At 42.2% G+C, this 14,919-nt stretch overlaps 1 protein-coding gene across 2 annotated transcripts in view; it reads right to left on the reverse strand.

Moving 5' to 3' along the window:
- Nucleotides 1-14,919, reverse strand: part of bmp2k (BMP2 inducible kinase) — a 95,935-nt gene that overhangs the window by 38,880 nt on the left and 42,136 nt on the right. For both annotated transcript variants that reach the window (XM_056287151.1, XM_056287150.1), the window contains exons 2-4: nt 13,479-13,597; nt 10,105-10,210; nt 1,526-1,668 (exon numbers count right to left, since the gene is read on the reverse strand). In XM_056287151.1, coding sequence (XP_056143126.1) covers nt 1,526-1,668; nt 10,105-10,210; nt 13,479-13,597 — 368 coding nt within the window. The remainder of the gene's footprint in view (nt 1-1,525; nt 1,669-10,104; nt 10,211-13,478; nt 13,598-14,919) is intronic.

Here is a 14,919-nt window from a genome sequence, read left to right on the forward strand (position 1 = left end):
AATAGGGCCCTGTGATGGACTGGCAGTCTGTCCAGGGTGTCTCTCCACCTGCTGCCCAATGACTGCTGGGATAGGTTCCAGCATTGCCGCGACCCCAACAGGGATAAGCAGCAGGGCTAATGGATGGATGGATGGACAAATATTCAAATGATGAAGACTTTTATAGTTGCTCGTTTGATTGGTTACTGTCAGGAACGACTTTCTTTCCCAGGAAATGTGATACAGTGCAGAGCATTTTTTGTGGTCTTCACCATCACATCCAAACGTAAAAGAAGGCTGATAGCAGTGAGTTTAAAGAAGAAGCAAAGTTGTTGTGGCTAACAAGCAGTTATGGCAGGCCAAATTCATAGCAGACCTTTATCAATGCATACAACATCAAGACTATTTCATTTCAAATGCATTGTTGGGGTTGGTTTGGTTAAACACCATTGCAATAGCCAACATTGCTGTAGGTGTCAATAGGCCTGTGATAATTATTACCAGATTGCCTGATGGTGATTATTTGAGCCATCATGATAATGTTGTACAGTCATTAGATTCCACAATCATGTTTCCATCCAAATTAAGCGGCAAAGTCCTTTGCTGCTTAATTTCAGTTTGTTAACCCAGCTTAGAATTGTTATGGGCATAACAGCTGATCTGTCATTTAATATTTACTACATCATTATTTATTGTAAAAACACATGTCGCCTAGCTTTCGCATAGCTCTTTATTGACGAGGGGGGAAAACAGCTCAAGTGAGTGTAAAACTGATTTAGCAATACTGTTGTTTTGTGTCCATCCAGCTTTTCTATTTAGATAAGCTCATAAAAATGCTTGGATGAAAACATGTTAACTTTTGAAATTAATATCAAGCATCCTTCTACATTATTTGGGACCTTGAAACATTTTTCATTACAAACAATTATTGACAAATTGCTTATCACAATTATCTGCATGACAATTGTCAACTAAAACTTCATGATCATGACAGCCCTAGTTGTCAGTAAGTTAAAAACGATCAGGATTTGAGCTGTAATGCCTTCTATCATTAATGCCAAGACACAAGGGTATCATCAGTATATTGAATCTTCTAATTTGGCTTATATCTGATTGCTACTTTTTACATGTATGAAAATGTGCCCCCCACCCCATCCACCCCCCTACACACACCCAAACCCAACTACCTTCAGCCATAACCTCACCCTTGCAGTTTCAAAGAACCATGACTCTGTTTCACTGCACAACAGTCAGTATGGATCATTAAGACATAGCTTAATGATCATTAAGATCATTAAGACATGGCTGTCGTTTGCAGATAGCAAACTCTCAAGTGATCATAGTGAATGACGTCTACTGAGGGTGTTTGAAAATGGCAGATACCAGCACACATGCTATTTACTGCCTGTTTTAGGATTTGGCTTTTTTTTTTTTTTTTTTTTTGACCGATGTGGACAACAGAGACTGGAGAAAAGGACCCGGAAGGAAAAACAAGTTACGATGACAATGGTATGACTGTGGTTGCATTGGGTCTCCACAGCTTTACCTTGAGGTCACGGTGGATGACGGGAGTCTTGCACTGATGCAGGCGGGCCACAGCCTCACAGGTGTCGCAGAAGACGTGAAGGACCTCGGCCTCACTGAAGCCCACGTTCAGACGCTGGTTCATCTGCTTCACTACCTGACCCGCTGAAGTGGAGGTGGGAAGTACAGAATCAGAATCAAACAAAAAGTTAATTGGAAAATTAAATTAGCCATTATTATCATAATTATTTATTAATGTCTAGCCATTATTATCATTATATTTATTAATATCATTACTATTATTACTGATATTGCATCATTATGATTTTTTTTACTTATAGTACTTTTGAGTATGAAAATCATAGTACTTTTACTTGAGTTGATTTATAATGAAATAATGTAATTTATTATTAAAGTATTCTATTCCACTATTTTCACTGTAATTCCCGCTGACATAAAAAAGTGACTTATCCCAGCAAAGACTATAAACCATTTAATAAAACTAGGGGTAAAATTTAAGGGGTCCTCTTTTGAGAGCCAATCAATGCAAAGCAGCCAGTGGGCTGACTGAAAACTGTTTAGGCATCAGTATGTATGTAAATATGCCAGAGGTGGTGAAGGCTGAAACAGCAGCAATTCAAGGAGGTAATGCACATAAAAACCATCACTTGCCCTATTTACCATCCCTGTTCATCTTCAACTCCATCAAAGGTAAGAGTGTTATTAGAAGTTGCAAAATATGCCCCCCCCCCGAAACCCATGGAAATCTCCACTTTCTGCAACTCAACTTCCAAACTGAAGAAGCATGTAGAAGCAAGCAAAAAAATGGCCAGCTGACCCATCACTTAGGTGATACCAAGACGGGATGTTTTCAGAGATTTGTTTGGTTTGTTCATACAGTGTGTTTGGCCGGGTAGTTTTCAATGATATAGACTTCATGTCAACTAAAGAATATTTCCATATTTCTAGAGCTACTGTTGTTTTTGCTTGTAGAGATAAAAAGAACAAAAGTAACACACAAAGTAGTTCTTCAAGTAGTTTTTCACTAAGAAACTCATTTAACTTGAGTAATTTTATTAATTGTTTTGCTTGCACGCAAGTAAATGATCACTTGAGTAGCAGTACCCCCCCCTTTCTTCCCAATTGTATTTGGCCAATTACCCCACTCTTCCGAGCCGTCCCGGTTGCTGCTCCACCCCCTCTGACAATCTGGGGAGGGCTGCAGACTACCACTTGTCTCCTCCGATATGTGTGGAGTCTCCAGCCACTTATTTTCACTTGACAGTGAGGCGTTTCACCAGGGGGATGTAGTGCGTGCGAGAATCACACTATTCCCCCCGAACAGGCACCCCAACCAACCATAGGAGGCACTACTGCAGCGACCAGGACACATACCCACATCTGGTTTCCCACCCACAGACACGGCCAATTGTGTCTGTAGGAATGCCCGACCAAGCCAGAGGTAACACGGAGATTCAAACTGGTGATCCCCATGTAGACAACGGAATAGACCGCCACGCCACCCGGACGTCCCAGCAGTACTTTTTACTTAAGGAGGAATTTTCAGGACTCTTTCCAGTTCTACAAGGAATGTCAGAGAGCTGCCATGATCAATAGAGGGTCCAGACAGTTTGAGGAAATAACAAACCCCCAAACAGACTTCCACACGTTAGACTGTTAACACGTGGCCAGAGAAAAGCAAGGTAGCAAACTATGGTGTCTTTACTCTTTTCCAATAAGCTTTTTTTTTTTTCAACCAGCCAGCACCTTTTTTTTCCTTCTAAAGAAATGTAGAAATCGGCTGCAGAGTGAATAGAAAGTGTCCTCTTTAGAAAATAGAAATAAAACAGCTGAATGCTTCTCTGCCAGAAAAAAAGGACTTTATGTTTTAGTTTGAATATTTAGAGTAACATGACCACATTTCAGTGAGCTGACCAGTCACAGTGAAACGAAGCAGCGTCGGCGTCATCCCCCCCCCCCATGCAGGAAAGTGGAAGTTTGACTGAATGGAGCATGGGTCCATCTGTACCTCTGCTCCCACAGCCCATCAGAATTGAAGAGAGCATATCTTAAAAATCAATCTATCCCATTTAATACAATACCAAAAGTAATTTATTGACAAAAATGAACTGTTCACCGTCACTCCTTCACAGGAAAATAAGTGTTAAAAAAGGCCAACTTTCCTCATTCTATCATTCATTTATGTTAATCAGTTTCCTTCTAGTTATCACAGCTGTCAACTTCCATGGTAATCAATCAAGTTATGTACACCTAACAGCTGGTACACACCTACATCCGTAACTTCTTATCCCGACCAAAGGAAAACAGAAGACGCGATTCGCTCGGGTCCTGGAAATATTCTCAGGACTGCCACCAACAGTCTGGATGAGTACACTGAGGCTGTGACGTCTTATATCAGCTTCTGCAAGGACAGCTGTGTACCATCATGCACCAGGATTAGTTACAACAAACTCTGGTATACAGCTAAACTCAGACAGCTAAGGTTAGAAAAGGAGCAAATGTTTAGGAGTGGGGACAAGGTCTGGTTTAAAGACAGGTTTAGCAAGGCGATAGGAGATGCTAAACGACTGTACCTTGAGAAACTTCAACAGTCCTCAGAAAACAACTCTGCCTCTTACTGGAAGGGCCTCAAGACAGATCACCAACTACAGACCAAAGCCCCCCACTCCACTAATGACTTGCGCCTGGCCAACGGCCTGAATGAGTTCTATTGTCGATTTGAAAGACAATGGGTCAGTCCTGACACACACCCCCCCCCCATGACTTCATCCACCAGCTCCAGACCAATGGCTCCTCCTCCCCTGCAGCAGCAGGGGACCGGGATTCTTCACAACTGCCCACCTTGGAGGCCCCCTCCTCCCATTCCCCAATGACAACTCTCTCCATCCTGGAGAGGGACGTTAACAAGCTGTTCAAGAGACAGAAACCCCACAAAGCAGCTGGACCAGATTCTGTCTCTCCCTCCACCCTCAAGCACTGTGCCAATCAGCTGTCTCCTGTGTTCACAGACATTTTTAACAACTCACTGGAGACACGCCACATACCAGCCTGCCTCAAGACCTCCACTATCATCCCCGTCCCCAACAAACCAAGACCCACAGAACTCAACGACTACAAATCCGTCACCCTAACCTCTGTGGTAATGAAGTCTTTTGACAGCCTTGTACTGTCCCACCTTAAAACCATCACCAACCCACTCCTGGACCCCCTGCAGTTCACCTACAGAGCCTACAGGTCTATGGACAATGCAGTAAACATGGCACTCCACTTCCTCCTCCAGCACCTGGACTATGCCAGGGTCTTTTTTGTGGATTTCAGCTCTGCCTTCAACATCATCATCCCGGATCTGCTGCAGGTCAAGTTCTCCCAAATGAACGTGCCTGACTTCACCTGCAAGTGGATCACCAAATTCTTATCTAACAGGAACAGGACACATGAAGCTGGGGAAATGTGTCTCTGACCCCCAGCTCATCGGCACGGGTTGCCCTCAAGGCTGTGTCCGTTCCCTCCACTATTCTCTCTGTATACAAACAGCTGCACCTCCAGTCACCAGTCAGTCAAGCGCCTCAAGTTTGCTGATGAGACCGCCCTTATTGGGCCCACCTCTGGTGGGGATGGGTCTGCCTACAGGTGGGAAATTGACCATCTGGTGTTCTGGTGCAACGAAAACAACTTCGAGCTCAATGCTCTAAAAACAGTGGAAATGGTTATGAACTTCAGAAAGAAAACACCCCCACCTGTCCCCATCACCCTCTGTGACTCCCCAGTCGACACTGTGGAATCCCTCTGCTTCCTGGGCACCATCATCTCCCAAGACCTCAAGTGGGAGCTTAACACTAGCTCCCTCGCCAAGAAAGCACAGCAAAGGATGTACTTCCTGCGGCAGCTGAAGAAGTTCAACCTCTCAAAGCCAATGATGGTGCACTTTTACACCATCATTGAGTCCACCCTCACCTCCTCCATCACTATCTGGTACGCTGCCATTGCCAAGGACAAGGGAAGACTGCAGCATATCATTCACTCTGCTGAGAGGATGATTAGCTTCAACATGTCAGCCCTCTAAGACCTGTATACCTCCAGGACATTTGGGCGAGCAAGAAAGATCATGGCCGACCCTCCCACCCAGGCCATGGTCTCTTCAAAACGCTCCCCTCTGGCAAGAAGTTAAGATCTATAAAAACCAGAACCTCACGCCACAAGAACAGCTTCTTCCCCACAGCAGTAGGCCTTTCTAACAAGCTCCCAGACACCCATAGATACTGACACTGCCCCCACCCCCACCCCCTTTGACCCTCTCTCCACATTACGATATGACATACACCTACATGCATGCACACACTCAGGCACAAACAGTGCAATATATCTATCTGCCCTACTGTGCCCTCTGTACATGGACACTTTGCAAAAAGCCCACACTAGCCTGTAAACAACTCTTCTTCTACAAAAACGTCTCATTCTGTAAATAACTTCTTATTTAAAAATTCTCGTTAACATTCTGTAGAGTACTTGCCATATTCCCAGTGTTTCCACATTGCACCTTATTTCACCTGTTTTTATTTATTTTTGTCATATATATACGTATATATATTATTATTATTATTATTATTATTATTGTTTAAACTTTAACCTTACTGTTACTGTTAACTTTTCCCTCATGCACCAACATACCAAGTCAAATTCCTTGATTGTTCTTGAACTACTTGGCAATTCTGATTCTAAAGAGTAGTGAGCACACGAGTCTGGGTAGAGCCATGCGCCATCATGGACTGCAGCAAGTGCTCAAAAGCACAGATGATTTTGTTCAAAAAAATGACGGGTCGGCACCTGTGCCAAACTTATTACGTTCAAGAGTGGATGCACTACTTAACATGACAAAACACCTTCGCTGGCATGATATACAAATCAACGAGTGTACCGTGTTAGACGTGCTGCGCTAGTCTTCCTTTCCCTCATATGCCTCATCCTCCTCAGCCAACAACCAGCCCCTCGTCGCAATTGGGGAAGTGAAAATTACATGTCTATCTTATTCTTAACAGTGAGACAGCATACTAGCTACACTTGATCAAATTGCTAAAAAACTGTCAAATTTGTGCAAATACTGTTATGTATTTTTTCATCAATGAACATTCACAGAGATTCCTACTTCTCTCTCATCAACACCCACATGGGCTGCAGCTCCCTAAACTGTCATTTAATTGCCTTTTAGACTTTTGCTGTGTTGTCATTTTGGCGGGTTTCAGTGTTACGGTTAAAGTACAGAGAATGAAAAAAGAATTAATGGATTATTATTGAATCATAACATTTAATAACAGCTACCAAATTAAACTGTATGAAATCAATTTAAAGGTTCCATAAACTGTATGATGTCAACTGTGAATATAAATATGACTTGTGACAAAGTAATGAAGGCAAATCTGAAGTTTTCCTTTTTGGCCCCTCTGAGCTCTGTTGAAGTGTTTAACCAACAGTCTTGGCAACCTGTCCACCCTGGTCAAACATCATGTGAAAAACTTTGGTGTGATATTTGATTCCGCCTTCAAGTTCGACAAGCAAGTTAATGCAGTAGTGAAAGTCCGTTTTTTTTCCAGCTTTGTACTATCACTAAAATCAAGCCGTTTCTCTCTTTTAAAGATCTTGAAAAAGTCACCCACACTTTGTTATCCTCCCACTGGGGCTGCTGCAACTCCCATGTATATTGGGATCAGTCACTCATCCTTGGCCTGCAGGCAACTGGTTCAGAACGCCACAGCTAGGCTCCTGACAGGTACCCAGAAGAGAGACCGTATTACCTCTATACTGGCTTCTATCCACTGGCTGCCTGTGCAGTTCAGAACTGATTTTAAGGTTCTTCCATTTGTTTATAAAGCCCTAAATGGGCTGGCCCCCTACTATATCGCAGACTTTTTAACCCTCTATTCCACCTCCAGGTCCCTCAGGTCGGCTGACTTGGGACTCCTGGCTGTCCCGTGATCATAACTAAAACTAGGGGTGACCGCGCCTTTGCGGTTGCAGCCCCTAGACTGTGGAACAGCATCCCCCTCCCTATAAGATCTGTCCCCTCCATCGACTCTTTTAAGTCCCAGCTCAAAACTTTCTCCAGCACTTGAATCCTCCTGGTGTGGCTGATTGCTGACTTGTGCATATGCCCATGTGCTGTTTATTCATGCCTACAAACTATGTGCCTTGTTGTTAATGTCGGTGTTTCTTCTATTTATTTGTGTTTTAGCTACCTGCTCTGGTCTGTACAGCACTTTGGTCAACGTGGCTTGCTTTTAAATGTGCTCTACAAATAAATTTGACTTGACTTGTGTAAAGGTTTTTAAAAATAAGGGTTTTTTTTGTGTGAAATAAGCAAGATCAGGCAGGAGTCTCCGTGGACTATGATGTTTGCAGACGACATTGTGATCTGTAGCGAGAGTAGGGTGCAGATTGAGGAGAGCCTGGAGAGGTGGAGGTATGCACTGGAGAGAAGAGGAATGAAAGTCAGTAGGAGCAAGACGGAATACCTATGCGTGAATGAGACGGAGGACAGTGGAATGGTCAGGATGCAAGGAGTGGAGGTGACAAAGGCATTTGAGTTTGAATACTTGGGGTCAACTGTCCAAAGTAATGGGGAGTGCAGTAGAGAGGTGAAGAAGAGAGTGCAGGCAGGGTGGAGTGGGTGGAGAAGTGTGTCAGGAGTGATTTGCGACAGAAGGGTACCAGCAAGAGTTAAAGGGAAGGTTTACAAGATGGTTGTGGGACCATCTATATGTTATATGGTTTGGAGACAGTGGCACTGACGAAAAGACAGGAGGCGAAGCTGGAGGTGGCAGAGTTGAAGATGCTAAGATTTTCACTGGGAGTAACGAAGAAGGACAGGATTAGGAACGATTATATTAGAGGGACCGCTCAAGTTGGATGGTTTGGAGACAAAGCAAGAGAGGCAAGATTGGGATGGCTTGGACATGTGTGGAGGAGAGATGCTGGTTATATTGGGAGAAGGATACTGAATATGGAGCTGCCAGGGAAGAGGAAAAGAGGAAGGCCAAAGAGGAGATTTATGGATGTGGTGAGGGAAGACATGCAGGTGGCTGGTGTGACAGAGGAAGACGCAGAAGACAGGAAGAAATGGAAACGGATGATCCGCTGTGGCGACCCCTAACGGGAGCAGCCGAAAGTAGTAGTTGTGTGAAATAAGCATGTGACCCCTTTTGACCCTGCCCCTCAAAGAATCGGAATTGAGAATCGTTAAGAACCGGAATTGATCAACAGAATGTAAATCGGAATCAGAATCGATACCCAACCTTATACGGGATTCGTTGTTATTAGTAATAAATACGTCACTAGCTTGCTGTTGATGTTAGCTCTATTGAAACCTGTAATGTTATCCGTATGTATACTGGTTTGACTTAGCATGATATGTGTTAATGGCACTGGTAATTGCTTTGCATATGTTTTAGTAAGTGAAATGTTTGTTCACTAGCACTGCCTAGTTCCCATGATGTTACAGTAGCCCGTTACACTGTTTATTAATATTGTATGGCAGCTTCTAAACCTTTCTACCGCAACGCATCTGCGCATGCACAATTGATATTTGATAGCAGGGAGATTGAGATTTCTCATTTTGTACATGCTCGCTTTGGTGTTAACAGTGCCTTTACTTAGATATGAATATGGGTGGATCTATGATTATGTGTACATTCTTAGGTATATGTATGCATTTATATGTGTGTATATGATATATGCATATTCAACAATGTTTAATATTTTTATTTCAAAACCACATAATTGCACTTTGGAAATTACTACTGGATGCTCGACTATAAAGTTCTGAACTTAAACTCCATCTGTCTCTTATTGGATGCACTGCGGGTTTGAGTCCAGTAAGTAGTTATAATAACAGGTGTGGGCTACGTCAGCCAACCATGCAGATGGGTGAGCGCTTCAAAAAGGCTAACCGCGTTTTTCCATGGAAAACCCAATTTACGGCTTGTTTGGTTTTTAAGTTTAATCTTAAAACGGGCGGCACGGTGGCACAGTGGTTAACGTGGTCGCCTCATAGCAAGAAGGTCCTAGGTTCGAGCCCCAGGGTAGTCCAACCTTGGGGGTCGTCCCGGGTCATCCTCTGTGTGGAGTCTGCATGTTCTCCCCATGTCTGTGTGGGTTTCCTTCGGGTGCTCCGGTTTCCTCCCACAGTCCAAAGACATGTCGGTCAGGTGCATCGGCCATACTAAATTGTCCCTAGGTGTAAATGTGTGTGTGTCAGCCCTGTGATGGCCTGACAGCCTGTCCAGGGGGTCTCCCCGCCTGCCACCCAGTGACTGCTGGGGTAGGCTCCAGCATCCATCCCGCAACCCTGACAGCAGGATAAGTGGTGCGGATAATGGATGCATCTTAAACTAGCTTATCTATACAGTGACAAATAATATATTGGCAGCAGAGAACATATATACAACAGGGATAAATAACAGACATAAGCATTCAAATGAAGCTGAACTGAAAGCGAGTGGACTCTAAACCTTGTGATGAGAGCACAGCTTGGGAGATGGTTAACCCTGCAGCATTTGACAGATAACGTTAAAATCAATGAGGTATTACCTTTGCAGTACTCCATAAGGATGAGGACCTCCCACACACTGTCGGACACGGCGCTGATGGTTGAGTCCAGGTAGCCAACGATATTCTTATGACCTGACAGCTCCTTCTACAAATGGGAGCCACCATGAGGAGAATCGGGACAGAGAGACACAGAGAAAAAGAAATTCAGGACGTAATGTGAAGCAAGGCAGGGAAAACATCAATAGAAATGGCAAACCAAAACAAATTATCCCAAAAAAAAAAAAAAAAAACGAACCGCGTTGTCACAGTGGATTTTGAACAAAAACCAAAATTACCACAAATGAAAATTGTGATAGTACCCTTCCTATTCTAACATAATCATTCATGTGACAAATAAAAGAAATGGTGGGATTGTTTAAGGACAGTAATCAAGATAAGACTGAGTTTGACAAAAGAATATGACTTGTAAAGTTCTTATTTTAGGAGATAATGACAGATTCAATTTCAGGTTCATATTTTCTCCTGGATGGAAGGTTTGCATATCAGCATGGAATGCAAATGAAAAGTGGCTAAAGGAGTTACCGCAACTGAGACAACACGATACAGGAGTATAATACTGGAACGTCAGAATTTCTGAAACTTTATGACAAAACACTAAAATCATACAAGGCCACATACATTAGACAAATAGCAATGTATCTCTGCGAGCACTTTTGATTGTGAATGAACTTTGTCACAAACACACTTGTTTGTGTGTGTATGAGAGAGACAGAGCAAGAGAGAGAGAAATTTAAGTCATTAAACCTCGTCAAACACACCTCCCAGCCTTAAGTTACACAATGCAAACATCTCTAGTGGGTAATCAGCCGTGGGCCGTTTCCAAGGGCAACGCGACGCTGGGCGCCATTTTCCAAGGATCAGAGGCATTGTTTATGAATTAGCTAGCACTTTAGCCACTGAATTAGCCATATATTAGCATTAAATTTGCCTTTACCCTTACCCTTACCTCAGTGAGATGTTTAAAGAAAGATACAAAGAAAAGGTGACACACAGGGACAAATTATGTCCCGATGCCAAACGTTGTTAGTTGACAAAATTGAATGCCCTAAATAACATTGATCCCTACAAGCTGCCAACAAAAGAATGAAGCCACGACCCAGACAAGCTTCCTCCACTAACTTATATGGACATGGAAAATTACCTTGTCTATGGTATTAGTGCTTACACAATGGACCAGTTTAAATCGTTTAAACCCCTCGAAGCAAACGGGCAATTTATGAATCGATGGGTTCAAGATCTACACAGCTTCAAGCCAACAGGCTGCGATAACACCGTGATCTTCGCAAAGGTAAGAGCTAGCTTTATCTAACTGCCTACACTGCTATCATAACAGGCTATTGCCTTAACCTAAACGATTGAATCAATTATCGGTCTTTCAGACTTGGACTATTTCCAAGGGCAACGCAATGCCTGGTGCCATCTTCCAAGGATCAGAGACATTGTGACATCACGACCGAAAGACGAATTCTATGTGCTGATGGTCCTTTTTCAAAATCAGCCTTGCTTGTGTTCTCCAACTAAGCCTACGGATTTAGAAGCTGTGAGGAAAGTTCTGACCAGTTGCGGTAGTACTGGACAACAGGGGTGGAAGGTCAACACAAAGCTAAGTGTATCCTCAGACGTTTCTTTGCCATGTCTTCTTATCTTTGGATATAATGCTGGATAAAAGATTAGATTAAGGTAATAAAAGGGGTGTATACATGTGTGTTTGTGTTGGTTAGGTCCTGAAATGTCAGTGCGAGCAGCAAAGCCGTTGTGTGTTGTGAAAACAGACAATATAAGGGTATGCCACAACAGGCAAGAGTTTTGTCAGTGTTCTCGGTCAGCTCTGTGTATGTGTGTGTGTGTGTGTGTGTGTGTGTGTGTGTGTGTGTGTGTGTGTGTGTGTGTGTGTGTGTGTGCGCACACGCATATACAGCTCAAGCCAAACAGCTCAGGTTGAGCTGCTCAATAACACAGTGTCACAGGTTAAAGAGAAGACATCTGTTGCTATCTAAAGTGGTCAGCTGTCAGAAGTAACATGCTGATGTTGAATGAGGACATGAATGAGGACATCCTGAATAATATCAAAAGTACGTTATCAATCATTTACTCATAGTAGGTAAGTGTCCTCTTGTGCTGTAAAAGCAGTGCATGTCAAAAAACCAGGCGTGTGTCGACATCGCCTCTGTTGTTGATTTGTTTGCTGGAAACACTGGAAAAGGAAATGTGTCAGGAGGACCGCGTGAGGTCTATCCAGGTGACAGCCATTTTAAATGCACTTTTCCCCAAATGAGGGCCTCCTTGTTCATCATTCAAAATATGGACAAGAGCATTTACAGTTTTTCAAATAATTATTTTATTTTAAAAGGTGACTGACTCTTTTTTAAATGTATTTATAAGATGCTTAATCAGACTCAATTCTCACGATTTTGCCATGTGTTATTTGTATTGTAGCCACAAATGTAAAAAAGTTATCCTGGAAATCAGACAAATCTGTGAGCTCAAGTTTTATTTGCTTGCTCCAGCAGATGCATCTGGTCTGCCTCCCATTAAGACAGCTTACTGGCCAACCTGGCCCGGGATAGGCCAATCACAACCATTTATCTTACAGTGGTGCTTCAAAGTTTGTGGACCCTTTCAATAATCTATATTTCTGCGTAAATATGACCTAAAACATCATCACATTTTCACACGAGTCCTAAAAGTAGATAAACAGAACTCAATTAAACAAATGAGACAAAAATATTATACTTCGTCATTTATTTATTGAGGAAAATGATCCAATATTACATATCTGTGGGTGGCAAAAGTATGTGAACCTTTGCTTTCAGTATCTGGTGGGTTAAAACAAAAGTGATGGGTCCACCAAATAAAACTGTCTTTCACTGTATAGTAAATGATAAGAACTTTATACCTACTTTATATCTGTTGTAATCTGCCATTTATTTTCCACGTTTTTGAGTTGCAAATTCACAATACCCCCAAGGTATGGTGTCCAACTGTGGACAATCATTGTTCTTTTTTTCTCTCTTCTCCACTTAACACCAGCTTAGACAATATTTGAGTAGGTACAATACCCAAGGGAAAAGGTTTAGAATAATTTCAACGTTAAAAGTTTCAAATGCACCTACAATAGTTTCAATCAGAAATGACTCGAAATTTCCATAATAGTGTGATGGTTTTGCCAAGCAGTGACGAACCTGGATAGCCACCCAACCCCTCATCCACTTTCAAAGAATATTTTTGTAAATTTTCATCAAATCCATTGTGGAGCAAGAAAAAAAAAAACTTAGTCTATTGTGAAACGTGTCAAAAGAGACTAAACCGTAAATATGTAATGTGCTCTGACAAAGGGATGCAGCTCCTCTTACCATGATGGTGATCTCTCTTTTGTAGATGTTGAGGTCAGGAACGTTGTTGACATACATCCTTTTAAGGGCACAACGCACACCACTATGAGTCCGAGCCAGGAACACCACCGAAAACCCTCCTGGAGGGGAAAAAAACCCAAAAAAAACAACAACAAAAAACAATAAAAAGTTAAGTGGAAAGATTAAATGTTAGTTTAATGTGAGCAAGTGTGCAAATGCAGTGGGTTTTTTTTTTTATTGTCTTCAGTTATCAGCCAACAGGACAGGGGATTATTCATAAGCCAAACATTCAAAAATTTTTACTTTGGCTGGCAACCCTGACTACTCCGCCTGCCAATATTCATAAGTCCTGATAAATTCTAAAAGACAAGTTGGCAGGTAAAAAAAAATAATAATAATAATAATTTTATTTATATAGCACTTTTCTAGAAAAATGTTACAAAGTGCTTCACAAAAAAGCTAAAACCAGACAAGGCAAAAATAACTAAGATCAAATAAGAGTAAAAATAAAAACAGTAGAAATAAAAAGAAATATCAAATATTTATAAAGGCTTTCATAAAAAGAAAAGTTTTAAGACGAGATTTAAAAGAAGCTAGAGACTTAGTTCGTCTTAGCTCAACAGGAAGAGAGTTCCATACTGTGGGGGCTCTAACAGCAAAAGCCCGATCACCCTTTGTAACAAACCGAGACCTGGGAATTACAAGCTGGGCTCCATCTGCAGACCTTAATGGTTGAGGGGGGTGGGATATACCAAGTCAATAAATCACAAATGTATGAAGGAGCGAGCAAGACCATTTAAAGCTTTAAAAGTTATAAGTAAAATTTTAAAATCAATTCGAAATATAACAGGGAGCCAGGGTAGGGAGGCAAGCATAGGAGTGATATGATCATGCCTCCTTGTCCTGGTAATCAGCCAAGCAGTGGCATTTTGTACCAACTGCAGACGGTGGAGGGAGCCCTTGCTGATACCAGAATAAAGTGCATTACAGTAGTCGAGCTGAGAATAGATAAAGGAGTGTACAACTTTTTGCAGATCAGCAATTGATAAAAATTACCCAACTTGAACTGGAAAAAGCATGACTGAACATGTTTGATTTAATTATCAAAACTGAGATTAGCATCACATATTACCCCAAGATTCCTAGCCCCCTGCTTAAGACTACCCGACAGACCACCAAGATTAGTAGCAAAAGGGCTGATGGAATTTTCGGGACCGAACAGAATGACCTCAGACTTATCATCATTAAATTTAAGAAAAACTTTGGACATCCTGGATTTAATGTCAGTGAGGCAAGTTGTGAGATTTTCTAGGGCGCTAGGATCTGTGGGTTTTAGTGGCACGTATAACTGAGTGTCGTCAGCATAAAAAAATGGTAGAGCACATCATGATTTTGAATGACCTGGCCAAGGGGCAGCATGTATATAGAAAAGAGAAGGGGG

The sequence above is a fragment of the Lampris incognitus genome, chromosome 1, assembly GCF_029633865.1.
Source record: "Lampris incognitus isolate fLamInc1 chromosome 1, fLamInc1.hap2, whole genome shotgun sequence".
Classification (NCBI taxonomy): Eukaryota; Metazoa; Chordata; class Actinopteri; order Lampriformes; family Lampridae; genus Lampris; species Lampris incognitus.